This window comes from Hipposideros armiger, unplaced genomic scaffold (genome assembly GCF_001890085.2).
Source record: "Hipposideros armiger isolate ML-2016 unplaced genomic scaffold, ASM189008v1 scaffold_656, whole genome shotgun sequence".
NCBI classification, from domain to species: Eukaryota; Metazoa; Chordata; class Mammalia; order Chiroptera; family Hipposideridae; genus Hipposideros; species Hipposideros armiger.
In genome coordinates this window covers 363,386-391,371 of record NW_017732006.1, presented here as the reverse complement: position 1 = coordinate 391,371, position 27,986 = coordinate 363,386, and the positions used below count along the sequence as shown (strand labels likewise).

At 36.6% G+C, this 27,986-nt stretch overlaps 2 protein-coding genes across 4 annotated transcripts in view; one reads left to right on the top strand and one right to left on the bottom strand.

Annotated features, from left to right (window-relative positions):
• The window catches only part of MRPL47 (mitochondrial ribosomal protein L47), a 13,192-nt gene extending 6,743 nt beyond the window's left edge, over window positions 1-6,449 (bottom strand). The window contains exons 1-4 of one of the 2 annotated variants that reach the window (XM_019626091.1): window positions 6,330-6,449; window positions 4,393-4,538; window positions 3,784-3,844; window positions 2,053-2,149 (exon numbers count right to left, since the gene is read on the bottom strand). In XM_019626091.1, coding sequence (XP_019481636.1) covers window positions 2,053-2,149; window positions 3,784-3,844; window positions 4,393-4,538; window positions 6,330-6,427 — 402 coding nt within the window. In that variant the 5' untranslated portion in view covers window positions 6,428-6,449. Of the gene's footprint in view, window positions 1-2,052; window positions 2,150-3,783; window positions 3,845-4,392; window positions 4,539-6,064; window positions 6,309-6,329 lie in introns of those variants that run through there. The other variant, XM_019626092.1, reaches the window with a different exon arrangement.
• Window positions 6,450-6,605: 156 nt separating this feature from the next.
• NDUFB5 (NADH:ubiquinone oxidoreductase subunit B5) lies at window positions 6,606-20,292 on the top strand. Of its 2 annotated transcripts, XM_019626069.1 has the most exons (6): window positions 6,607-6,763; window positions 12,476-12,564; window positions 13,605-13,671; window positions 14,455-14,516; window positions 16,208-16,314; window positions 19,591-20,292. In XM_019626069.1, the coding sequence occupies exons 1-6, from the start codon at window positions 6,640-6,642 to the stop codon at window positions 19,709-19,711; spliced, it is 570 nt and encodes a 189-aa protein (XP_019481614.1). In that variant the 5' UTR covers window positions 6,607-6,639; the 3' UTR covers window positions 19,712-20,292. The 2 variants fall into 2 exon arrangements, with proteins under 2 accessions (XP_019481615.1, XP_019481614.1); XM_019626070.1 differs by lacking the exon at window positions 16,208-16,314 and having other exon boundaries at window positions 6,606-6,763.
• Window positions 20,293-27,986: the final 7,694 nt, after the last annotated feature.

Below are 27,986 nucleotides of genomic sequence, written 5' to 3'. Positions count from 1 at the left end.
AGGGAGGGGAAAGAAAGGAAGAAGGAAAGAAATGGGGACACAGGAAAGCCCTTCCTTACAGAAGACAGCTAACTACTAAATGTAGAATGAATGATGGGATTAAAAAACAGCATTTTAGCAAATATCATAGTAATAACTGATTCAGGCAAGAATTATCAGTGGGTGCTAAAATTAGTGAGTGCAAATGGGAGCAGTTACAGGATATTTACATGCTCTCGATACAGAGAAAAATTAGTAACTATACAGTGGAGAAACCTGACAGACGCCACACTAACCAAATTATTAATGCTAACAACATCAGTAACAGATCAAATCAACATCCTGTGCCTCCTGATATGATGCACTGTGAAGAATCAAGCATCACTTCTGATATTTCTGCCAATCACGATTATCATGAGAAACATCACACAAACCCAAATTGGCGTACACCTTTCAAAAATGTCAATGTCATGAAACACAAAGAAAGACTGAGTATCCAAATTAAAGGAGATTAAAGAAATATAACAACTGAAAATTCATGACCCAGGATTTTTTTTTGGTATAAGACATTGCTGGGACAACTGATGACATCTGAATAAGATCTATAGGATTAGATCATAGTATTGTATCAAAGTTAATTTCCTGATTTTGAAAATTGTACAGTGGTTATGAAAGGAAATATCCTTGTTTTCTTAGCAATATACACTGAAGTATTTATGGATAAAGGGACATCACATAGATAACTCTCAAACAGCTGAAGGAAAAATGTGTTTAGAAAAGGAGGCAGGGAGGGATAAAACATGTAAAATATTCACATAGATAATCTGGGTGAAGAGTATCTCTTTGTACTCTCGTAACTTTTTTGTTAGTTTCATGTTATATCAAAATAACGTTTAAAAAACCAAAAGTGTTATGTAACTCATATTTCACTAAGTCAGAATAACCTCCATAATTAGAGTAAATAATTGAGATTTTATTCTGTATCTTTTTTTACTCTGTCCAGGGATATTAGGTCCTTCCTTCATAGAGGCAGTGTAGCAGTAATGGTTGTGAGTGGTGTAGGAAAAGGAAACTAAAGCAGCTGAGGCTAGGAAGCTAGACTAAAGCCACTACAAAAAGCTGAGTGCTGTTCTCACTGACTACTTACTTACTATGGGTTGGAAAAATCAATAAACAGTTCACCTCAAAAGCAATCTAGCAAAAAAACCACAAAACCTGATAAATGTAACTAAATAAAACATAAAACTGCACATGGAGGAGGTATCTTAAACATGTATAGCCACGAAAACAAAAATACAGATCTACATATATTGATATGGAAAGATATCCAAGATATACCAGGTAGGTAGAAAATGCAAGTTTTAGAAGAGTATATAGAGTATAACCAAATTTGTGTAAAATAAAATAAGGCACACTTCCACATGCAGAGAAAACTTCTGATGGATAAACAGAAAACACATAAAACCAGTTATCTCTAGGAGTGGAAATAAGGAGCCCAAGGGATTGTTTTTTTATTGATGAAGAAAAGGCTAATTTAAAGAATAGTTGACTTTTTCACAATGTAAATATACTTAATACTACTGAACTATACCCTTAAAAATTATTAAGATGGTAAATTTTTATGTTATGTGTTTTTACCACCAAAAAAAAAAGCATAAACAAAATTTGACCTAGTTGGTAAGGAAGTGGCTAAACTGGAGCTAGAAATATAAAATGGTGCAGCTACTGTAGAAAAGAGTTCAGCTGTTTCCTAAAATGTTAAACATAGATTTACCATATGACCTAGCAATTTCACTCTTAGGTATCTACCCAAGAGAAATAAAAACATATGTCTACACATATATTGGGGGTTGCAGGTAGGAATGGGGAGTGATTGTAGATGAGCATGAGATTCCTTTTTGAGGTTATGGAAATGTTCTAATATTAGATAGTAGTGATGGTTACACAACTCTCTAAATTTGCTAAACTTCAAGCAGAAATAGGAAAAAAGAAACCTACTTGACAAGAAACCATACACTCACTCCTGTTAACTGTATCCCACACAACAGCCTCCAGCCTCCCCACAAGCCTTACCTTTTCTAACCGCTCGGGGCTTGGCATTGGCAATATCTGCCGCTTGGCTTCCTGCTCTAGAGTTAGCAGCATGTTCCTTTCTTTCAGGAGGACATACCTATATAAAGAACGCAACGCTTGTGATGCTATTTGGTGATAACATTAATCAAGTTGTGACTTTTGACATCAAAATTAATGATCTGTTTTCAAAAGTCCTTTAGAAATCTCAATATACAGAATATCATTACAAAGAATAATCCTTTCTCCATCCTTGAATCATACTTTGGTCTTTCTGGTGACGAGCCTCCATTCTGAAACTATCTAGGGCAAATATCTCCCTTCCCCCCCACCCCCACACCAAGAGTTGCCTAATTAGAACAAGACACTCCTGTCACTCAGGAAATAGCATGGGATTTAGAAGCTGTGTGTCAAAGAATGAGGACAAAGACTCAATATATATTTCTTATTGCATCACATGATAAGCCTATAATATTAGTGGTTTTTATAAGCATTTTATAATTCTTTAATCTGATATGAAAGATAAATAACCCTTTAAATGAGTGGAAAAAACTTTCAATGCCTACTACAGTGTGCAGCTGGATAACAATTATGAGTAAAGTGGGCTTGGTGAAAGAACAGGGTGGGTAAGAGGTGGTATGCACTGCTCCATCAGATTGGGCAGTGGCTACACAGAATGGGCAGTTGTTGCAATGTAGGGATGTGGGTCCAGTGTTTCCAGATCAGAGGTCTGATTATTCAAGAGGAACCAGAAATCCTGATTTTTGTGTGAAATTTCCCAATTTTAAGAACATAGTGAAGTCCAAACAAAACATATCTTTGGGCTAAATATAGTCAGTTACTATAGGGGGTGGTGAGGGTGGGTGAAATGGGTGAAGGGGGTCAAAAGGTACAAATTTCCAGTTATAAAATGAGTAAGTCACAGAAATGTAATGTACAGCACGGTGATTATAGTTAATAATACTGTATTGCATATATGAAAGTAGCTAGGAGAATAGATCTTGAAAGTTTTCATCATAGGGAAATAAAAATTTGTAACTAGGTCTGGTGATAGATGGTACCTGGACTTACTGTGATGATCATTTTGCAATATATACAAATATCGATCATTACATTGTACACCTGCAACTAATATAATGTTATGTCAATTTTATCTCAATAAAAAAAATATATACATATACAGTCAATTAAAAATACAACCCTGTCTTAAATCCTCTTATCCTTCTCTAATTCATCAGAAGCTGCCAGAAAATCCTACCTAAATTCCCTTTTAAATGCACCCTCCAACACACTTCCCCAAAGCAAATAAGCTAATGATTTCAGACTATGCAAAAGGTAATAAAAAGGAGAGGGCCTAAATGTGACCAACTCTTCTCATGTTATTAGTTTACTGAAATTGTTAATATTATATAAAGGTGCTAGTATGAAAGGTAGCAGTTATAGTAAAATGTCTAAACCCCTAACTACTTGAGAACTCTGATATATTTGTCTTAAAGTAATTTAACCTGTCATATTTGTAAAATCTTTAATGATCATGTATCATCCACAGTACTATAAGACAAGTCACTTTACTCAATTTCTTACATCACATAGATACAAAATTTATACCTCACTGTCATAATTTAACTGCTCAAACACTCAGATGTTAATGTCTTCTGTGCATCTTAAAAGTTTTCATCACAGGGCAAAAAAAATTTGTAACTATGTCTGGTAATAGATGTTACCTGGACTTACCAAAGTTTATGTAAATCTTCATTACTTTTGTTCCTTAATTGCTGACAGGTCCATGAAGCTCCTATTAAGATGATAAATTCATAACATGAAATAATTTTCTAGCTATGTGCCCTTTGGTATATTACTTAACCTCTCTAAACCTGTTTCTGTATCTGTAAAATGTATAATAGCTTCATTATATTACAATATAATATATAATTAGGAATTAAATTAGATAACACATATGAAAATATGAGTGATGAGACTGGCAATAGCATTAAAAAAATGTTAGCATTACTATAGAATGTATTTTTGCAGTCTAATGTCAAAATGCTTTATATCATTATAAATTAATTTTCAATTATCTCTAAAAAGTGAAATCTAAAACAACCCTCAAACAGCAATTTAGCGAATAATTTCAACCTAACTCCTCTTCTAAACCTTTTGCCAACCTGCCAAGGAACAATTAACTCTATTATTATACTGTTCTTTTAATTTTCACTAATAGATATTATCTCAAAGGAAATCGAAAGAGGAAACACCCCAATAATTCCCAAACTGGATAAATAATCCCCAAATGATGGATGGTTCAATAAATATATTTAGTATTAATTAACCCAAATATCTCACCAGATTTCACTTTTTCTTGCCCCCAATTCTTTGGGTCATCAAAAAATTCTTCTAGTCCTTTCCTTGACAACGTGGTATGAAATAATCTACACTGGTGTAAAGATGTGATATTTGGTGTATTCTTAAGCAACAGATTAAGAGAAAACCTGAGATTGAACACATATAAACAAGAGATTAAAGTTGTACAATATTTGGATTTTTAAGCAATAAATAAATGCAATCAATCATTTTCTCATCTACATGTTAAAAAAATCTGTTTTTGCAAAAGAAACAATAAACTTATAAAATACTTTAGAAATTATTTTTAGTATTGCATTGTAGATAGATATTGCTACCTATAATTTCAGAGGTAATATATTTACATAGTTATACTTCAAGGTAACATTTGTATGTCCTTCATACACATGCTAGTGGGTATATGAATAGATTAAAAACATTCTGGTTAATTTTGCAACATGTATCAGAGGTCCCAATCCTTCTTCCCTTAGTAATTATATATTTACAAATTTCAACTAAAGAAATTATCATAGTCAGGAATTGATAAATTAAAATGTCTATTAAAGCATTAAATATGATATCAAAAAACTGATAACGTAAATGTGTAACCAGAGAATGGTTTGAAAAATACTGTGCACCCGTATGATAATCTATTATGCATCTTTAAAACTAATGTTTTTAAAGAATAATTACCTGGTTAAATAATTTAAAATACAATAGTGAAGGGTATCAAAAGTGTTGTATTCCTACCAAAAACATTTAACCTGAATCTAGTCATGAGGAAACAATCAGACAAATCCAAATGGAGGAATATTTTAAAATAGTCGATCTTATAAAAAATGTCAAGGTCATGAACGAGAAGAAAAGGAGCCATTCTGGATTAAAAAGACAAAAGAGACATGACAACTGATGCAATAAACCATGATTGACTAGATTCTGAATAAAAAATTAAAGAAAAAAATTACCAGGACAATTGAGGACACCTGAATTTGGGCTGTAAGTTAGATAATAGTACCATAATAATAGTAGTGTATCAATATTAAATTCTCTAGTGTTATCCATGGAGTATTCTGATTAAGACACTGTTCTTATTCTTAGGAGATATATACTGAAGTGTCACGATGTTTGCAATTCTGACATGTCTTAAATAGTTCAGTAAAAAAAAAAAAGGCATGGCTATTAAGAGATAAAGAAAATTTAACAAAACGCTAAGGATTGATTAATATAGATGGAGAATATATAGTTACCTTTGTACTACTCTTACAACTTTTCTGTTGGCTTGAAGTAAAATAAAATAAAAAGTTGGGGAAACAAGGATAGCGCACAAGAATGCTCTACCCAACTATTTATAAAATTCAAATCATTATAGACGAAAGCTAATAAAAGGGAGGAAACCATACACCCTAAAGTAAAAAATTATCAGTATGATCAGAGACAAGCTGACTTTCCAGAAATAATGAACACCGTGTGTAGGATGCCCCTTTCTCACACCTGCAAGGACGACTTTTCGCTCATTTGGCTACTTTCATTTATTCACGTTAACATTTATTGAACAATCTCCTGTGACAGATTCTTTGAGTACAAAGGTCCCTTCTTTTTCATCCATCCTAACATGACACAGTCTTCATTCAGTTCAACAGCCAAAAGCACTTCAGTGAAGTTTTTCGCAACTCACCCAGCCAAACAGGATGCTTCTGTACCTCTAGGTTTACAGACCCCATGTACTGCCTAATCCACAGTATGTGGCAACAAAATGTTTGAGGAAGGAATGGAAATGTCGGAGGTGGGCGACTTCTCCAAGGTCACTCATTCCTCGCAGAGTGGTTTCGGGTTCAGTCAACCCGGCGGCCTTTCTATCCCTGGGCTGTTCTCAGCATCTCAGCAACCAAACAAGATCCCAAGTTGGCGAGGTAGACAAACCTACTCTTCACATCACTTACCCTGTGCTAGCCGGGGCCTGAGGACTAATTAACGACCTGGAAGTCTTCAGAGCGGCTGACACTCTCCTGCAAAGAACGGCCAAACTGGCTGCAGCCATTTCTGCACATCAGTAAGCAAACCGCGTTTCCGCCAATAATGACGTCACTTCCTATGTCTCACGCCGACGGGACGGAGGGAACCGGAACAGCCTTTGCCCTCACTCAACATGGCCACCTTCCGCCTTCGCCCTCGTTGGTAAATTGGCTCTCTCGGCTTCCGTTACTACCTTCTCTCCACCCCCCCCCGCCCCTTCCAGTCGCCGCAATAGCCATGGCGTCCATGAGTTTACTGCAGCGGGCTTCGGTCACTGCGGTGGCCGCACTGTGTGGCCGCCGCCTTGGCACTCGGCTTGGTTTCGGGGGCTTCCTCACGCGAGGCGTTCCGAAGACTATCGGTGGGTGCTGGCCCAGGAAGAAAGCGTTCTCAGGGGAAGTGGGGCGAGGGATAGAGGACTGTTCCCCGTGACCTTGGTGGGACCCGGAGGGAGCCGGGAGAAATTGCGGGCTTGGGGCTTGAGAGGCGAGATGGAGCATGGGCTGTGTGGGGAGACAAGAGTCTTCCTTAAGCACTCAGGTCGGTCGCGTTTAAAGTATTAACATTTGTGAAGCACGTTACCATTCAGCCATCCCAGGTGGTACTATTCATAATTTGCGGGTGACGCTGAGGTTGGAAAGGCACAGACGGAGCCCAGACCCCTGTCACGTCGCTCAGGCCCCAGGTTGTGTGTACGTTCCACCTGCACTAGGTTCTAGTCCCGCAGATGGGAAGTCATGTGCCCGAGGAGCCCACTGATGCTCAGTAATGTGTAGACCGGTGGAGAGCCTCCTGATGAGGCACTATATGTAGGGACTTACTGGAAATAGGATGGAAAGGATCCGGATGGTATGCAACAAATAGCCAGCAGGAATTTGAACCTGTTACAAAACGACTTTGCTAATGTTCCTTGATAAAAATCCTATTTGAAAGCCATTTCTGATTACAGATATCCTCTCATTCAAATACTTCCCCGGATAGTATTTAACCATGCCAGGCTTTAGCTAAACTGAGGTACGGATTCACTCCCAGATCCCTTTATACACTATTCCCAATTCTTGGAGTTTAGGTCATCTGTGTCCTTTCCACTGGGAGCAGGAAAGCATTGATAGCTATGCTGAGGGTTACTGTGTTTTGTCTGTGTACTTTCTTTCAAAGGTGTTTTGCAGGTGAAGGCTTATCTGTCACTATGCACTGAAAGGTTTGAATCTGTTGTATTACTGTTTATGTCTGCACCTGTGACATTGTGAGCTCCAGCGGGGTACAGAACCTTGTTTTGTTTTGTTTCCTCTGGAGTTAGAGGACGAGGTTCCAATCCTAGCTCCAGAGTTTACTAGCTATGTGACCTTGGGTCATCACATCTTGGAAGCTAAGTGGAAGACTTAATTGCTTGTAACCTGTATTTCTTCATCTTTAAAAAAGAACCCTTAACAAAAATTTTTTTTTATTACAGGTGTGCTTATTTTCTGTTGACAGGAAATAAAATAAAACTAACCTCTTTCCCATTGACAAGTATTTAGAACTCTGAAATGTATTTCTGCATAATTTTGTATATTTCTAGAAGTGGCATTTTGAAATGAACTTGTCTCTTACCATAAGAACTGGAGAGAGAGAGAGAGACAGAGAGAGAGAGAGAAAATGATAATTTTAACCTACTTCATAAGGTAGTTGTGAAGAGTGAGCAGGAAAAACCTTCACTCAGCATTAGCCTTTTACAGGGTTTTGTGGCCGCATCTTACTTAAATGTCTAGTACTGTTATGTTATCTTCATTTGCCCTCAGTGTAAACCTTTCTCAGCATATATAAAAGTGTTCTATTTAAATTATTTATTAAATATCAAATATCAAGGGATTACAGACATGAAATTAAGTCCTCCCCTCAACTGCAGGAAACCTTAATGTTGAGACTGATGTGTGCATATTTTGGTTTTAGAAAAATAAGAGTATTAAAATGGTTATATAAACAAAGTGGTGTGGAGTTAATTCAGGCATGGAAGATGGGGCATTTTAACTGGATTTTGGGGATAGTTTTTACAGGTGCTATTACAGATGGAAAAATAATATGTTTCCTGATATATCTGAATATGGGACTCTTAAGATAAGATGTTTAGCTGTTGAGAGAGAAGGCTAAAAAAGGGAAGTTGGGACCAACTTGGGGAGGGCAGGGACTGAACACAAAGTGAAAGTATCTTAACTATTTTGTAGACAGCAGAGAGTGTTTTTAGCTAAAGAGCAACATCAGTTGTGTGTTTTAGGAAGATGCTTCTGAATATTGCATGGCTTGTAGGGGATGTTGATTACTTAAGCCAGTGAGGTAAGGAGGGCACGGAAAAAAATGGAAAGTTTGAGTCTTAGAACAAGAGGCCTTGACAACTGATAGGTGAGGGGTGGATGCAAGGAAGATGACAGATTTTTAGCCTGGCTAATTGAGTTGGTGGTCCCAATAACTGGGAATAGCCTGAGAATGAGGAAAGAAAATGATGGTTGTCTTGAAGACACAAAAAATTTTATAGTATTTGATTTGATTCTCACAGAGATCACAGTTGTCAAAAACATAACTTTCCCTAGGTTATTTACATTTAAAAATTGTTATTGAAACCTTAGTTCCATGTAATTAATGGATACTTAATTGAGAAATTCCAGGCTTTAGAGAGTGATGGAAGATATGTATTTTCGTGGCAGGAAGGTCTGAGTTCCCAAAATCATGGAAGTCATCTGTTTGTAGGCAGTGTTCCCCCTAATATGTTTAGATTGTAAGCAGGTGCCTCCTACTACATCAACAAATCATGAAGGCTCAGAATATTTGAAGGGTTTAGTGCTATGAAGTATACTTTAAAACAATTAATGGTAGTAACAGTTTTCTAGCTCATTTAATGTCATGAATAATTGTTGTTTAACAATAGGGTAATTTTATGTAAAGAAAGCAAGTTGTTCACATTAAAACTGAGTTAATATTACTAGAATGCAGCTAGACCAGTCTTTCTTCCATAGTTTTATTGTTTGTTGCATTGTTCATATTTATTTATAGTGTCATTCATAATCAGTTGTTCCTAAAACCACATAGTTTAATCTTTATGTCTTTCTCTCTTGTGTGGCGTGTGTGTGTGTGTGTGTGTGTGTGTGTGTGTGTCTGATTGAAAAGAAAAGTTGGAATTTTACCGTATTTTCTGAGTAAATTTACTTTCAGAGACTAAGGAAAGATCCCCTACCAATATTTAATTTACTTAAGAATTGTAAACTCAACCATATTTATAGAGTGCCTACCATGTGGCAAACCCTAAAGGGTACTAGAGATAACAATAATGAATAAGACAAGTCCTGACTTGATGGACTTGAACAAAGTAATTAGGCATAGTACTCATTGTTCTAAAAGAGATTGCAGTTTCGGTCCCAGACCACCTCAATAAAGCAAGTATCTCAATAAAGCGAGTCCTAATCTTTTTGTTGGTGGAGAGTCTTGTCTTTGATTTGTCAAACACACATCTGTGAGGCTCAATAAAGCGAGGTGCAATAAAACAAGGTATGCCTGCAACCAGGTGGTATTGTGGAGAATAAGTGAGAGTCCAGCTTCCTATAGGGTAGTCAGAGAAGACACCTTGAATAGGTGACATTTGATCTTAGCCCTATGGAGGTGCAGACGCAGATGCAGACACTGCCAGTCAAAGAGCCTGGGGAAAAGCTTCCAGGCAAAGGGGAAAGTACCTGCAAAATCCTGAAGGCAGGAAGGAGTTCTTGGAACGAGGAAACCATTGAGGCTGAGGGATGCCTTTTTCTTCTGAGAGGCCGTATATTCAGATTCTTTCAGCGAAAGGACCTTAGAAATCCTCCAGGGTAACCCCCTGTAGCATGCTAATCCGTGTTACATCCTATTGTAGATACTTGAATAACATAATGAAGAAATGGGGGAGTTGATCCAATTTTATTTTCAACCATTAGATTGTTGGAAACATTTCCCTTGTATTAAACTTTAAGTTACTCTTTCACCCACTGATCCTAGTTCTTTCAGGTCAACACAGAATAGTGTAAGCCCTTTGTCATGGGGCAGCCCTTCAGCTACTTAAAGACTCCCATCTGGTCTCTGCCCAGAATTCTGTTTTGTAGGCCAGTCAGCTTCAGCACTTAGTTTCAGTGTCAGTTCCCAGGTTGTTTTTCATCCTGGTTGCTTAAGTTGGGGCATGTTCCAGATTGCTCCTTAAAAACTGTGCTCTGTCTGGGACAGACATACTTCTGGAGTTATAGTTAGGAGATGGGGGTGGGAGACTCCCCATTTTGACTCTGTACCAATAGTACATCAAATTAAGATCACATTACCTTTGGCTTTTTTTTATAACCTCATTTCACCGATAATCTTATTAGGTTTGTGAGCCAGTAAACTTTTGGGGGGGCCCAGGCAGGACTTTCCATTTATATTTAATCCTTTTATATTCAGCCCTATGTAAATGTGTATGATGACTTTTTTGGGATACCATCTCATTATCTCTAGTAGCCACTCTTGAAGCAGTAGCTCTGTGTCATGTCAGGAACGTCTTCTTCCAAGCCATTCATAGAAATCTTGACCTATAGGGCTATCAAAAGAACTCTTTGGCAGGTTACTGCACTAAGTAATCAGCACCTTTTGGGTGTGATAAATCAAATTCATTTAACTTAGTATTTCTCTCAGCTTATAATGTGTTTTGTTCACACCCCTCTCCTCCACCTTCCTAAATAGGAACTTTAGTTCTGGGCCTGCTCTTTTCTGACACTGCATCCTGTTTCTTTCCTTTGTTGTCCTTACAAATTTGTAATTATGTTTATGTATTTGTTTATTGTCTCTTCCAGCAGGATCTATATCCCTCTTTAGACTGCAGGCCTCGCATAGGACCTGCAGATAGTAAGTAGTTAAATATTTTTTTAAATTAATGAGTGGTTTATACTATTATCCAGCCCACTTTTTTTTCATCTAGTCCACAAAAATTCCATATCTTTCAAATAATTTGCTGAAATACATATGTACTTTGTCAGATTCTTTTATCTTGTTATTTTAAAAGTCTTAGTAGTATGAATTGTACTTAGTAAATTCATGCCAGCTTCTAATTCTTTTGTGAATTAACTCTTAAATTCATTGCAAGCTGCTGCAGGTAATACCAAAATTAAGAAGGTGATTCCTGCCTTCAACACCTTTATATTTCATTGGGGGCAATGAAAGCAGTTATGCACCTCCCTAGAATATACAGCAATTCAAAGGTAGGAGAGATACCATCTGGTTGGGAAGAACGTTGGTTTCTTGGAGGATAAAATGTCATCTGGGTCTAAAGAACAGATTCCAGGAGAGGGGAGGGCATTGCGGACACTTAAGCCTGAATAAAGGGTACAGAATACAGTTACACAGCAGAAACATAATAACCCTCAGTTTCTCGGTAACAGCCTTTCCTGCTTCCAGCAGAAAGGGTTTGCAGTGCCTGTGTGATCCTCCCAGACTTCCAAGGTAGGGGAATAGTGTAAACAAGAAGATCCAGGAGAGAAACTTTGCCTCACTTTATCTCCAGTGAGGCTTGATTAAATGCAATTTGAGGGAGGAGGATATTCAAAACCAGAAATGGCTTCCAAAGGGATTTTTACCAAGATACGCAGTATTTACTTTTGTAACAAGTTAAAATTCCTGCTGGATATGTGTTGAATAAATACCTTTCCATCTATTTTGCAAGCAAGTTCTAGTGTTTATTGCCTCATATGGAATGGCATAATCTAAATTAGTTTCTTTTGCAGCATTAGCAAATATTTGGTGCAGAGGTAAACAAAGTAGCCCACCAAGAGTACGGACCTTCCTGCCTGCTATTAAAACAAATTCAAACAATTATTTAGATATTTCTTTAACATTGAATAAAAATGAGGAAGGCTATAGTTTAGTACATCAGTCTGTTGAAAGATATCCTATCTGCCCTGCCTTTAGTACTTAAATAAAGAAGCTTGCATTTTTATCTTAATTCATGTTAAACATTTATACATGAACATTTTCTTATAATCTGACTTTATCTCAGAATGTAACACTTTACGATATGAAACTTGTGTAAAACAGGGTAATTTAATATTTCCAGCTCCTGTGCGACACAGTGGAGACCATGGAAAAAGACTGTTTATCATCAAACCTTCTGGATTCTATGACAAGCGTTTTCTGAGTTTACTGGTGAGTTAAAAATTTGTTGAAGTAAACTGTTCATATAAATAGGAAGAACTTTTTGACTTATTTAGGAAGCATCTTTCATTTTATAAAAGACTTTATTTTGTAAATTTATATTTCTTTACTCAGAAGATATTGAGATTGTATAGTAAGGTCTGATTTGTTACTGGATTTCTTTTTTTAAATTAGTTAACCTTTTTTTCTTCAAAAAAAGGATTTATGCTTTATGCTTATTGGAGGTAAAAATTGAGCCAATTCTTTTTTCTCAAGATTATGGGATTTTGAAATATAATCTGTTTCCTGCCTGCCCCACCTCCCCATCCCCCCATCTATAAATTATAAAACGTTGAAAACAGACTCATTTGAGGATAATATTTGTATTACCAAAATATCCTTTAAATTACCAAAGAACTCTTTGAAGTATTTCTTTAAAAAGGAACACCCTTATTTTGGGATATTTCTTTATTTCTGTGTTGTTTAGGAACACTAATTACAGAGTGAAGCAGGATACTCACTGTACATTTTTAACTCAAGGTTTTTATAATGAAAAGTAGAGGTTTAGAAGATGGAAGATTGTCTGGACTCGACCACTATTCCTAAAGCTGTGTCCACCTTGAGCATGGGCTGCTCTCTAGAGCTTCTCTTGCTCCGTCATTATGCATTGAGCTCCCACTTTTCTTGTCATGACCAACTCAAACTTGATACAGAGGTTGAAAACACCTTGGTATTTTTATGCTTTTCTTCTTAATACAAAAGTCTCTTAACTTTCATTACATTGCTTTAACCAAAAAATGACGACTTAAATATATATTGTATTATACTTGAACAATTAATCTTTTTTTCTTTCATTTTTTGTGCCAAATATAAGCATCTAAAAGCTAGAGCAAAAGAAAATCACAGAAATAAATAATTTGATATTGCATCTCCAATTTGACAAGTTTATTTTGCAAGAAATATAAGGAAATTATGTAATGAGGACAATTTAAAGGTGGGAAAAGAGAGTTAGGAAGTGGTTGTATGAAAACTTTTTTTTTTAATCTTAACAGAAATTCTACATTTTGTTGACTGGGGTTCCAGTAGTAATTGGCATAACTCTGGTGAATATATTCATTGGTAAGTCTCTCCCCCCTAGCAAGATAGATAAATTTTTAAAGCCTATGAACATTAATAAGAAAAAGAAATTATGGATAAGGAAAAACTCTTTAAATAATAAAATAAACATAAGCATGGGATTTTATTTTAAAATAACCAAATCTTAATCCATAATAATGTACAATGGTATTTTTTAAACATTTTTTTTTTCTTTCAAAATGTTTAGGTCACTGATTCTGTAGTGGGCACACACAAAGCTTCAGAAACCTTGTCTTTCTCCTCCTCCTCATTTCCCAAAAACAACTTTGACAAAACAGAGTAAGAAAAAGAGAAAGAGGTGAAAGAGAGGCTGGGATGGCAGAGTTTTTTTCATCCATCCTAGAACATATAAAATTGCAATCTAAAAATGAATGAAATTGTGAATAACGTAAACATTAGATTTTCATGGGAAATTCTGCTTAGAATACTCTCAGCATCTTGAATCCTAAAATGTTTTTTTCTAGTTGGTATAGGAAATACCAGAAGGAATAATATGTCTTTCATTATATCTTGTTATCCTATGTAAAAACAAAATGGGAAACTCTCATATAGTGCCTATAGCCAATGTCTTACATATGGAAGACATCTAAAAATTTTCTAATGAATGGATTTACAATCAGATTGAAGTTAATTTAAAATATTAGATGTTTTCATTGATACAAATAGAAGGTCCCTTTAAAACCACAAGAAGTTGTTTTCTTATTTAAATAGTGAAGACTTGCTATTATACACTCCTTATACTAAAGTTGACCACTGTTTTATTAGGTGAAGCTGAGTTAGCAGAAATCCCAGAAGGCTATGTCCCGGAACACTGGGAATATTTCAAGGTTGGTATAAGTCACCAAAAGTTACTTTCTGTTAGGGATCTTGTGTATGCACTGGTTAATGTCTTAATTTAGTAGTTTAGGTACAGTTTTGTTTCTTTGTTTGTTTTAGTTTTAGAAATGTTATTGGGAAACAGTGTGTTTTTCCAGGACCAGTCAGTTCCAAGTCAAGTAGTTGTTTCAATTTAGTTGTCGGTGGGGATGCAGCTCCTTGGCCCATGTGGGAATCGAACCGGCAACCTTAGTGTTATGAGCCTGTGCTCTAACCACCTGAGCTAACCGGCCACCCTAGATACAGTTTTATAGCCAAGTTTTGGAATCAAGTAGATAAATACATTTTGTGCTCACTTTTTACAAGCAACTTCTTTTGGTAATTTCTGCTTTATTTTATTATTTTAAGCTTTATGGTTTTGTAAAGGATGACTGCAGTGTGTTCTCAGCCTAGCATGCTTATCCCAAGTTCAATGCCATAGGAAAGATTTTTTTTTTTTTAAAGATTTTTATTGGGGAATTGGGGGGATAGGAACAGTGCTGGAGAATTGGGGGAAGGGGAACAGACAAGTTGCTGTCGTTTTGTTCTTCAGTCTAGTTGTGGAGGACGTTGCTTCACTGGCCCAAGTTGGCACCATCATTGCGCTCTTCCCTGGCGAGGCAGATCAGTCGCCGGCTTCTGGACGGCCGCTCACTGCGGCTGTTGGCCGCTCACGCTGGCTGCTGGCTACACACGGTAGCCCATGGCAACCCACTGCCATAGGGGCGGCAGCCTATGCCGTCGCTGGCGACTCATGGCAGCCCTGCTCCAGGTTAAGCTGTTGTTCAGCATCTTAGCTGTAGAGGGCAGTGTCACTGGCCCTCATATGTGGGATCCGAACCGGGGCCCTCTGGCATCTCAAGCCAGTTCTTAACCGTCGCGCCACTCAGCCGGCCCCATAGGAAAGATTTTATTAATACTTGTGCCAGCTGCCATTTACTGAGCACCTACTGTGTAGGAGGCACAATGGTAGTGCTTTGCAAATATCTCATGCCATGTAAAGGTACTATTCTGAGTCCCACTTTAGAGATGAGGAAACTGAGGCTTAAAAGAGATTAAGTGGCCTGTCCAAGAGATAGAGCCAGGATTTGAACCCAGACAGTCATGATTCGAAAGCCCACATTGTTAGTCATTTTATCACACTGTCACTGCTATCAAAACCCCAAATTAATTGTTACTTGTCTTTACAAGTGTTGTAGTGAGTGGCCTTAGAGTATATCTTATCATGTTTTATTATCTGAATGAGTTACATTTTAGGAAAGAAGTGCTTCATTCATATCTTAAATCTTAAGACAAGTAATATACTTAGTTTACCTTTTCTATTTGGTAGAAAATGCTCCAGTTTGGGACCACCAAACCCTGGGTTTGGCTCCTAAATCTGCTGCCTCAGTGACTCAGCTCAGGTTTTGGAGTCAGACAGACCTGGTTTTGAGTCCAATGCTGCCGCTTCGTAACTGAATAAACTTTGTGCAATTTGCTCATCTATAAAATGGGAACAAAAATAGTATCCACCTAATGGATTAAAATTATTTAAAATATGTATGAAGTAGTTGGTACATAATAAGTGTTATTGGTTTACCCGATATAGTCATTTTAAAGAATAGTAAACTGGAAAAGCAAAATACTGCCCAGAAACTAATTTTAAACAAATTTTCTCTTGTAGCATCCTATATCAAGATGGATTGCCCGAACTTTCTATGATAGTCCTGAAAAGAATTATGAAAGAACAATGGCTATCCTTCAAATTGAAGCTGAAAAGGCTGAATTGCGGTAAGGGGTCGGGGAGAAGAGGTCAGGGAAGAAAATCCTTTACTATGGTTGCAAATGACAAGAAAAAATGTAATAAAACCATTTCAACACTATAGGATGCTGTAGGTAAAAGAATGAAGATGGGGTGAGAATTAGCCTATTTAGGGTGGAGACTGTGAGGTGGAGACTAGGAAACTGTTAGGAGATAATACCTGTCAAATAAAAAGGAATTATTTTTTAAAATATCCTGCTCATTTAAGAACAAGGCAGCCCTTTCTTCTTACCTGCCTTCTCGCAATTATTTTCCTCCTGCACCCAGTTTTGTTCTTAGAGGTGACCACTATTGAGTGATTTCTTATATATGTTCCTAGAAAGAATTTCATGCATTAAAAAATATATTTTATATATCATTTACAAATATATTAACACAAATGTAATCCTCTTATAAACAGTGTTCTATGCCTTGTCTTCATTTCATTTAAATATATCTTGGTGATCTTTCTGTAATAGCATATACCTCATTCTTTTTAATGGGTGCGTCATATATCTCACTAGATGGATGTGCCTTAATTTTTTAACCAGTTTTCTATTGTTGGTACTTAGGTTCTTTCCAAGTTTTTTGATATTATATACTGTGCTTTGGTGAAGAGCTCATACATATATTTTTGCACATTCAATATATGTGGAATATAATTTCTAGCTGTGGCATTGATAACTCAAATGTTACATGTTTTAAATTTTAGATGTATGTTGCTAAATTCTTCTAAAAGTTAGGCCAGTTGTCTTTTCTGTCACCAGTATGTGATAATTTCTGTTTCTCCATACCTTTTCCAGTAATGGAATTCATCAAACCTAAACATTTTTTGCTGATAAAATAGTTGAAAAATGTTATCTCATCATTTCAATTTTGTATTTTTTGTAAGGTTGAGTATTTTTTCATATATCTATTGGTTGTTTGTATTTCATTTTCTTCTGTAAATTGCCCATTTTTCTACTAATCTGTACATTAATGAAGTTAATGTTTGTTTTTCTTATAGATATGTTTTCCTGGCTTATCATTTGTCTTTTGACAGTGTAGAATGTTTTGCAACATAGAAGTGTTTTTATGTTTCAGATAACAAAAATGTAGTAGTAGCTAATATGTTTTGAACACTGCTTTAATAACTAGTGCTTTAATAACTTTGTATGTATTTACTCAATTATTGTCAGGTTTGTCAGTCTTTTTTCTTTAGCTTCTGGGATTTTGTGTTATGTGTAGGTCCCTGATAGTAATTAAATAAGTAAATATATATGTCCAAATTATTTTTTTAAATGCTTGCTCGTGTTTCCTTTTGCTACTTTTAAATTTGATCCCTTCTGAGATTTATTTTGGTATTTTGAGTGAGGTTTACATACAACCAAATGTACTCATTAAGTTCAGTGGGCGTTTCACAAAAGTGTATCCTGTGAAACCATCACAATCAAGGTCATTTTGATTACCTACTAAGCCTCTTTCTTGCTCCTTCCAGTCAATCCCCATCCCCGACTCTTGGTCTCAGACTACCATTGATCTGCTATCTATTCATCCTGTTTTAATCTTGGTAGTTTATAAAAATTGCTCTGATATTGAAAAATATTTAAATGATTAAGAACAGAGGATTAGCTTGTTTTCTAAATGTGGCATTACTTGTATATATAGTTACCATATAGAACTGTCACTAAGTATTTAAGAGCATGGAACAGCAATAGGCTCATACTTAGTAACATTGGACTTCTTTGAACTTCACACGTAGACCTTTGAGTTCCAGTTAAAACACCGGATCCCAGAACTCCTTAGACATATAGAGATCCTAAACGGTTTCAAAATAAAAGTGAAAACAAAGACAAAACCCTGAATTCTACCACCAAAGGAAAGATGCCAGTGTGAGCATGGAATTGGTAGTACCTACAGTTTTTAAGAAGTATATGTTTAGGTATTGGAAAAACTGCAGCATAAAAGAAATATATAAAATAAACAGGTACTATCTCCCATAATTAATTCCCCTAGAGATAACTGTTATTTTTGGTCTTCCAGATTTTTTAATACTTTGTGCACGCGTGCGTGTATATAGTCACAAATGATTACTTTCTGTTTTTTAATGAGATAGGAAGATGCTACATACTCATTTTTCATCTTGCTTTTTAACCTAACAGTATATCTATCATCTCCTTCCATGTTACCAAATGTAGGTTTTCCTCATTCTTTTGAACAGGTGCATAGTAGACCATTATATGGGTTAACCGTAATTTATTTAACCAGTCCCCTTTGATGAGTATTTTAATTATTTGCATTTTGGATAATTAATTCTAAAGAGTAGAAAAGGAAAAGGATGATATTTAATACTAAATAAAAGGTAAATATGTTCTCTTAGATACACAATCACAAAAGTATATAATCTCTTATAGATAGGGTTAGTGAGCTGGTTAAGGTTAATAAAGTGAGTCATTTAACTGTGACATATTTCCAGTCATGAAAAAGTTGATAAGTAGTCTATAAAAATGGAAAGTAAAAAGTTTTATGCACAGGGACTACTTAAGGAATGTGTGATAGTTTGTACAAAGGCTTGGCTGTGGAAAAGGAAAGTATCTTTATAGGATCGAGATTATTGCTTGCAAAGAAAGATGAAGACAACAAGTAAGTAGTAGATCTTGGAATTGGAGAATGTTTTTCTTAATCCTGATTTTTCTTTCTTTTCTTTACAAACATTTATTGTCTGTCTGACATTGACCAGGCTCAGTGTGATGCTGGTTGCTGGTGAATAAGACACCATTCTTGCTTTCAAAAGGTTTTCCATCCTAATGGTGATGGACAGCCATATAAACAAGGGGATGTGAGCTCCTCCAAAACGGCTTGTTACTTTTTTAATTCCTAGCTCTTGGACAGCATATGACCATAATATTAGACGTTCTGTCAATGACTCTCCTAACATCTAAAAGGCAGGAAGGCAGGAAATGCCTTACCACTATTCAGGTGAAAGTGATCTGTTCAGATAGAGCAGGGACAGGAGGAGAGAAGTGATTGTCAATTCAAATGATGTTTTGGTGATTAAAAACAACATTTGTTGGCTAACTATGGAAGCAAGATAATAAAAATCAAAAACAAGTCCCAAATTTTGCTTATAGGTATATATCAGATACATGTGTACACGTGGATTTGTGGAGGGAAATTATACTTTACATAAAGCAAAGCACTCTAGTGGTTGTCCTCTATGGTGATAACTCATTAAATTTGTCATTGGAAATGTTAGAATCACAATGTTGCTATTTCATTTCTTACAGGTTAAAGGAGCAGGATGTACGAAGATTAATGCGTGCGAGAGGCGATGGTCCCTGGTATCAGTATCCAACCATTGATAAGGAGCTTATTGATCATGCTCTAAAAGCAAGCCCTGACAACTAATCTTTTTATTTCTCTAAATACAAAGGATATTCTCTTTATGGGAAAATAAATTAATAAATATATTCTGTACTTTTGCTGAGTGTTGCGAATTAAAGTTCCTCTTCCATTGCTCTATTTCTCAATGTTGGTTCAGATTAAGGCTTTTTTGTGTGTGATTTTAATTTTTTTTTCAGATTTATGAGGTATAATTGACAAAATGGTAAGATATTTAAAGTATATATTGTGATAATTTGATATAAGTATACATTATGAAAGGCAGGTTAAGGTTTTTGATTTGGTGGTTTCAGCTTCCTCTTTTAAGAAGGTTTAAAGTACCCCCCACCCCCCCAAAAAAAATGTCGGAGAAATAGGAATTTGTGAACTCCTTCAAGGTATAACTTGGAAAGGTTAATGTTTTACTTGTCTGATAAGTGGAAGTTAGAAGTCTGATTGTGTTAAGTATCAGGAAATACAGTCTTTTATATACGTGTCTATATTGTAGACATCTGGATTATTCAGGGGCAACTCAGAATTTTAAATTATACAAGTATTGAACCAATTATATAAAACATGAACACCTTAATAAATTTTCAGTGAACAAATCTCAAAGTTTATATTTTTTAGCCATCTATCATGTTTTTGAAAGACACACACACACACACGCACGCGCGCACACACACGTGCATTTTTCTTAGATGCAATCTCTAAGATTCTTTGGAGTCCTTTTTGTAAACATTGGAGTTGTTCCACAAGGTAAAATGATGACTGCAAAGATTATAAAACGTGAGTGAAAGCTTAAATAATGGCTGCCATTTAGTAAGCATCTGCTATCTGCAGAGCACTGTGCTAAATATCTGTATTTTTTCACATTATTTTTTAAAATGACCTCACGAGGTACTATTACTTTCTGTGTTGAACAGCTGAGAAATTGAGGCTCAGAGATTTTAAACACATACTCAAGATTTACAAAAATAAACATGTACACTTCAAATTCCAAAATGACTTTTCGCTTCAACAATTTATTATTTTCAGTGAATGCCTTTTGAGTGCCCTTGTGCCCAAACCCTATAAGTGCCCTTTACAATCCAGCCTTTGCGGTGGTTGCATTTTGTTATTTTCCCAGAAGAGGGCGACCTCACCCAGCAACATCCCGATTCTGTCATGAAGATTCCCTGTGCAACCTAATGACCCCCTCGTAATTCTGCCAAAGGATTTCAGAGAAGAGCATGCTGTCCCTGAGCCCCTGCTCGCACAAACCATTCAGTCTGTAGGAGAAACGTCAGGAAAATGGAAGCAGAGAGGTCTTGTAAGTGATGACTAAATGATACCACATCTGCACGTTTACATTTCACTTTTTCTAGACTTTATAGGTCTTTTTGGCATCAGTAGGTTTTACTTTATTTTCTCCTTTCTACTATAGATGTAAGAAAAACAACATAGCAAATATGATGGTGTTATAAGAAATACTGATAAACCCACCACCCATAGGAAATTTGAGAAATTTCCTTCAGTCTTTTTCTTTTTGAACATAGCTGGGATCATATATATATATATATATATATATATATATATATATATATATATAAAGTGGTGGGGGGGTTTTTGTTGGTTTTTTAATTTGAAAGTATTTTTTGGAGGGAAACATTAATAAAGCGTTTGTGTGTTTATACTGATTTTTATACAAACTTTTTCCCAGTTCACATATTTAAGCTCGTTATATATTGGTCATTGTGATACATACTGGGGATAAAGTGGTCATCACAGTAGACATGTTTCCTCCGAAGAGCTTACTCTAGCACAGAGGACAGACATTAAATCAGAAACTATATGCATTGGGTTTGATAGGAGAGGAACAGGGCAGTGTAGCAACCTGTGAGATCCCAAGCTAGCCTAGGGGTACATTCAATGACTAAGCCCATTTTATAATATGTGGAACATAGTAGGCACTGAGTAAAGATCTGTTAGTGAGTGATATTTGGATTTAACACTGTTTTGGGTTATCTTTGAATTATCTTTTTTCTTTTTCTGCAGTTGTACAGGGCCTAGCATGGTGTCATAAAAAAACATGGGCTTGAATTGAGCAGACTTAAGACTAAATCCTGAGCTTGCCAATTGCTCTGGCAATAATAATGACTACCAGCTGTTTAGTACCTGCTACATGTGCCAGACACTACACTAGGAACTTTCTATTTAATCTTCCTTCTAGCTCGGGTTAAGAAATTTCCTTCACTGCTGTGAGCCCTATCTCTAAAATGGGAATATGCTTTTCATCCCACAGGGCTGTTGTGAAGGTTACTGGGCCAGTGTATGTCAAGTGCCCACTACACTGGTAAATAATCGGTGATAAATATTTCTCTCTGTCAACTAAAGAATAAAATGGCCCACTCCTTTTTCAAGGAAATTACATACCCCACACTATCTCTGCCTCAGGCTTATTGACTTCAAAGAGTAGTGGAGTTATAGGAAGACTAGAGCCAATGGGCAATGTTTTTAAAACTCCTCTCAAATTGTGGAAAAAATCGTTACCAAATTCTGAAATGTAAATTCACCGTACTGTTCTCGTTAGAAACAAATACACTCTGCTAGAAATCACAAGGCGTTAGCAGTAAATTCTCTGGGCTCAATCTCTTTCCTTTTATCAGTGTTCCTCGAATTGCCGTCCTTCTTAGTTTCAGCCATCTATTTTTGCCTTCACATAGGATACATACGTAATATTTTTTTTATTTATCTTTTTAACTTATATTTTTAAAAAGTTATTTCATGACTATAAATAGAAAATCAGTCACTTGTCATAATTAAAACGTAATCACCAATAACTATGTGTTACATTTTTCCTCGATTCTGTTGCCTTCCCAAGGCTCTGAGCCTAAGGCCTGGCTCGCTCTCTGTTAAAAAGCAAGAATTTAAAAAGGAGATTAGTGGTGTTAAAAACATACTAGTACTGAGTGGAGACTTCTCTTCATGTAATCAAATAGAGAAATGAAAAGGCAAAACTTGGTCATGATGTGATGAATTATCTCTCAACCTCCAGGTGCATGCCTGCAGTTTGGAAGATTTTTTTTATATAGAAAGTACTGATTTGGACACATTTTCTTCAAATACCAGTCTGATCACACATGGTCCAAGAACATTCAGATAATAAACTAAAAAAAAAAAAACATGTTAATGATTGGTCTCCAAACATTATAGCCAATGATGCTGCACTTGCCTATAATCCAACCAACATAAAACCATATCCACACCTCAGTGGCCACCAGAGCTTCCTTAACTGTGAGCTGTTTGAAGCTACTGGTTTGAGCACTATTGACTATTTTTTTTTTAAGCTCTGAATAGCTGTGGGGATCTCAGCAGTGTTGGAGGAACCGACCCAACCTTGGTGTAGTGCCAGAATGTGGCCACTGAGGCTTTGAGTAAGTCACAGCAGCGTTTACCAGCGCTGGGGCCCTTGGCGAGGTTACAGACAAACTGGGCCATGGTTCTAGGATGGAAAGTCAAAGATTTTTGCATATTTCATTAAGATGGTAACACCTTTGACATTGGGAAATATGGACATAAGTAACCTCTAAAGTAGCCATTATAATTTTCCTTAAATCACATTTTTATTGTTTTTCAAATTATATATTAATTGCTAAAAGATATCACTTAGCATGGCATTTAATTAGTTATCTAGAAGCATAAGTTATTCAGCATTTCCCATCAAAATCCAACTGCAGAGAGTTTCTTTTTGGTAAACATTTGAGCAGAACCTACCTAGAGTCGTGATCTCTTTTTCTATTTTTAATCTAACAATCACATTTTCAGAGGGTTATCTTAAGCAAATGATCCACAAAAATAAAAAACCTATATACATTAAACTCAATATATAATAATGAAAAATCATAAGCAATATGTACTTAATAGAATGATTTGTAAATTAATACTATAACACTTGATGCAATATGACATAGCCATTAAAAGTAATTATAAAAATAGTTATGTAGCAATGAGGGAAAACACCTATGTTAAGATAGAGGTACAGAAACTATTATAGAAATTCAAAATATATCACAAGTGAGATGAAAGTTCGCTTCTCTCTCTTTGTAAAAGTCTCAGCTAGTATGGTGGCCCTCCGTGAAATTCTCAGGATCCCAGGTTCCTTCTAACCGTTGCTCTTCCATCCTCTCCATGCAGCTTCCACTTCATGGTCCAAGACTGATCTAGCCAGCTCCTGCTATCATGACAAATCCCAGGCAATGGAAAGAGGAAAATAGAAAAGGGCGACGTGCTCTTTCCCCTGTAAATGATAGGCCTGGAAATCATGTCACGTCTCTTCCCATATCACCAGACAGGACGTAGTCACATGACCATGCCCTCCTTCAAGTAATGTGTCCAGCTAAAAGTTTTGGAGAACAGATATTGAGGGAAAATGAGTGGTCTATAATGTTAAGTAAAAGTATCAGGATACTAAAGTAAATATACACTAAAGGGTAATTGTACCGTGGAGAAGTCAGGCACACCTTGACTTGCTGATCAAAATTAATATCATACAAAAAAACTACCACACATGAGGGATTTATGGCTATTGCCTGAGAAGAATACAACCTAGGCAGTATGCCGACCAAGAATGTATAGGCTCAGTCTAATTCAATCCAATCACAAGGAAACATCACACAATCATGGTAAACATTCCATTAAAAAGAAAAATGCTGGACTGTATTTATTAAAAATGTGAATATCATAAGACAAAGGCTGTGGAAATCGTCCATGTAAAAAGGAAAAGGAGACAAAACTAAATGCAATGCCTGACACTACATTGTACTGGAGTAGGGGAAATGTCTAAGGACATTATAAAATTATTAGTGGTTATATAATATCCCTCTTCTTAGGGACTAGACATATTTAGGGGTAGAAAATAGACACATTTAGGGGTAAAGGTGATGTATGTGACTTACCCACAAATGGTTAAGAAAAATACCATTTATATGTATATATGTGTGTTCATATACATACGAGTATATGTGTTTATACATATATATTCTTGTGTGTCTACATTTGTATATTTATATATATTTGTATATATAGAGGTCTATATATTAATATGTATGTTATGGGCTGAATTGTGTTACTCCAATATTCATAGTTGGGTAATAAGCCCCCAGTACCTCAGAATATGACTGACTGTATTTGGCAGTGAAACCTTTAAAGTAATTAAGGTGGGCTGGGCTGGGCCCTAATCCAATATGACTTGTCTTTTAAGAAGAAGGGATTAGGACACAGACATGTACAAAGGAAAGACCACATGAAGACACAGGGAGAGGACAGCCATCTACAAGCTAAGGAGAGAGACATCAGGAGAAACCAACCTTATTGACAACTCGGTCTTGGATTTCTAGCCTCCGGAACTGTGAGAAAATAAATTCCTGTTGTTTAAGCCACCCGGTGTGTGTACTTTGTTACGGCAGCCCTACAAGACTATTACAATGTCTGTGTGTATGTCTACATATCTGTGTGTGTGTGTGTGTAAATTATACACCCATGTCCATACACACAAATACAGCAATGAAGGACAGCAAATACAAGCAAATGAAGTAAAAGGTTTATGCAGATAATCTGATAAAAAGTATGTGGATATTCCTTGTGCTGCTTCTATTTTGCAACTTTAGAATTACTTCCAAATTTAAAATTATATATATATATATAGATAGATAGATAGATAGATAGATACACACATATATATTTATAAAAATAAGGTCATGTCCACCATAAATACAAATATGAATAAAATCTAAAAGTGAAACAAAAAAGATAAATTGTTGACTTAAGGTGGAGGAATTACTTTCCCCTCTCAAATATCCAACTTCCTATGCTGTTGTTTTATTGAATTTTACATTGCTTTTTAAATAAAAGTAGCTATCATTTATTGAGCCCAATGTATAGCAAACACTAATTAAGCACTTTGTATATTTTATCCTATTTATTTCTTACAATAACGCTTCAGGGTAGATTTTACTATCTTCATTTAAATAAGACAACAGAGGCTCAGAAAGGTTAAAGAAACTCAGTAGGCGAAGGTTACAGCTAATAAAAGTTATATCAGATTTTCAAAAGAAATGAACAGTGCACCAGTCTTGGGGAGGAAGTGGTAGGACTCGGCCTCGGGCTATTTTAAAGTGACTTACTTGGCACATCTCTCTTCCTAAGTGTCCAGTGCCCTCCTCCTTTCCCTTGGATATGTATAGTTTTTTGTTTGTTTGTTTTTAACAATCCCCTATTTTGGGACATTTCTTTTGCTTCTAATCTCATAACTATGAGAATCTTTATGTGCATTCTTAAATGGTTCTTTGAGATAAACTCCTGAAGGGAGCTTTTGGCCAAAGAGTATGTTTTTTTTGTTTTGTTTTGTTTTTTTTAGATAGCTGTTGGCAGCTCAGCGGCCGCTCAGCTCAGGCCAGACTCCAACCGCTGTTGCTCAGAGCTCAAACTCTTGAGCGAACTCTTAACCAACTGAGCCACTCGGCCAGCCCTAAAAGAGTATGTTTTTAGGCTTTTGATACAAGTTTCCAAATTGCCCTCCTGATATGTTGTAGCAATTCATACTCCCATTGGCAGCATGATGGGGCAACAATTTTTCTCAAGCCCTAACGTCATCAAGTGGTGTCAGTGTGATGTAGGATTTTGTGACAGTTTCTTTCAACATTTCCAAGGGCTTGTGAAAAATGTAATTCTCAACATATTACTTCCCACTCAGCACAGACCTTATACCTTTGCTCATCCTTCCAGATCTTGGCAATTTGACTCTGTTTACCAAATTGTTTGGTGTACTCATTGAATTGCAATAAAAAATGATTAATGCCAAATTTCTTCAGAAAGTAGTCTTCTGTTCCCTGCGGGTATTTTAAAATTAGTCTTTTTTTCTTTGAACATGATAATCACAGTTATTTTATATTCTGTGAGAATTCGAATATCTGAAATCTTACAGATCCGTTGCTGTGTGTTGGTTGTTTAGCTGTTCTCACTGCCTTGTTTTCGTGTATGTTTGGATAGTTTTCCACTGTGAGCTTTTGATTTCACTTGCATTTGCTTCTGCAAATAGTGCCAGTCCAAAAGCATTTTAGAGATGACCCCGATCTCCACAGACCCAGGTCCCTGTACCCATCAGTGATGGGGTGGGATACTGATTCAACATTTGGGTTAACCAATCCACGGACAAACACTGACAACATTTTGGATTCCCTATAGCAAGTAGTAATGCCTAGCCTTTGGGGGTTTTGGGTGCTGCCTTTGTCAAACACCTGCTGGGTGCTGGACCTGATAGAAAAGTGGAGATATCAACACGTTCAGCAGTATGGCTTTATTCCACTTTGTCTGCAGTTTTAATCAGCGGCACGTCACTCAGGCTTTCAGTGGTGCCCCTGATACTTGGGTGGTGATGTCCAAGGCTAAAAGATGGAAGTCTTCCCAGGTCCAGACCAGTGTTCTGGGCTGACTGTGTGACTTCGCATGGAGCCATGGCATCGATGCAGGCAGTGGCTGGCACCTGTTGAGCAAGCAGCATGTCCCTAGTCTCAGTGAGTCCTTCCTGGAAAAACATGAAGTCCACTTCACCCTGGAAACGAGACCAAAGTTTCTCTGTGGCTTGGTTGTTTCCCAGATGCCTTTCCATGGTTTTGCATTTCATGGTGACTTGTCCATCAGCTCCAGAGTCTTCCCCAAGACCTTAGAGGGAAATGTGTATCTGCTGCGTTTGCTCAGAGACCACATTTTCTGCTTCCATAGTGTAATACTTTAGATAATCTTCCCAAAGTTGGATGAGTTTTAATTACAAGGTGGATTTCCAGGCTGTTCTTTCTTCTCCAGATATCATGTTAGTGTACCAGCACTGACCTAAAGACAATGTGAGATCTAAAGAGGATGTCACACTCACGAGAATGCCTGGGGAAAGGAGGTAGATTCTTAAAAAGTCTCCATTACAGATCTTGTGTTCCTGGAACCATTTCACCATTGTGACTAGAGAAAAGAGAGAATTAATGCCACCTTGACGGTAAGGGAAGTCCTGACCAGACAAGCAAGAAAAGGAAAGACCTCAGATTCTTAGAGGGATGAAGAGAAAGAGGAAGAAAGAAAGGGGAGGGGAAAGGGGGGGGAGAGAGAGAGAGAGATCAGACACCAGTATCCTTTCATTTCTACCCACTTGAGGTCAAATGTTTTGGATGAGGGAAGGAAGAGAGAGAGGGATGGGGCAGCTGTACTAAATCACACAGATAGGTATAGAAAAAAATCAAAGACAGCGGCACTAGCAGCGCCCCCTGGCGGAGGC

Coding starts and splice junctions, on each gene's coding strand:
- NDUFB5 (XM_019626069.1), top strand. CDS start 6,640: ATGGCGTCCATGAGTTTACTGCAGCGGGCTTCGGTCACTGCGGTGGCC. Junction 6,764..12,475: donor AGGCGTTCCGAAGACTATCG/GTGGGTGCTGGC, acceptor TAATATTTCCAG/CTCCTGTGCGACACAGTGGA. Junction 14,517..16,207: donor AACACTGGGAATATTTCAAG/GTTGGTATAAGT, acceptor TTTCTCTTGTAG/CATCCTATATCAAGATGGAT.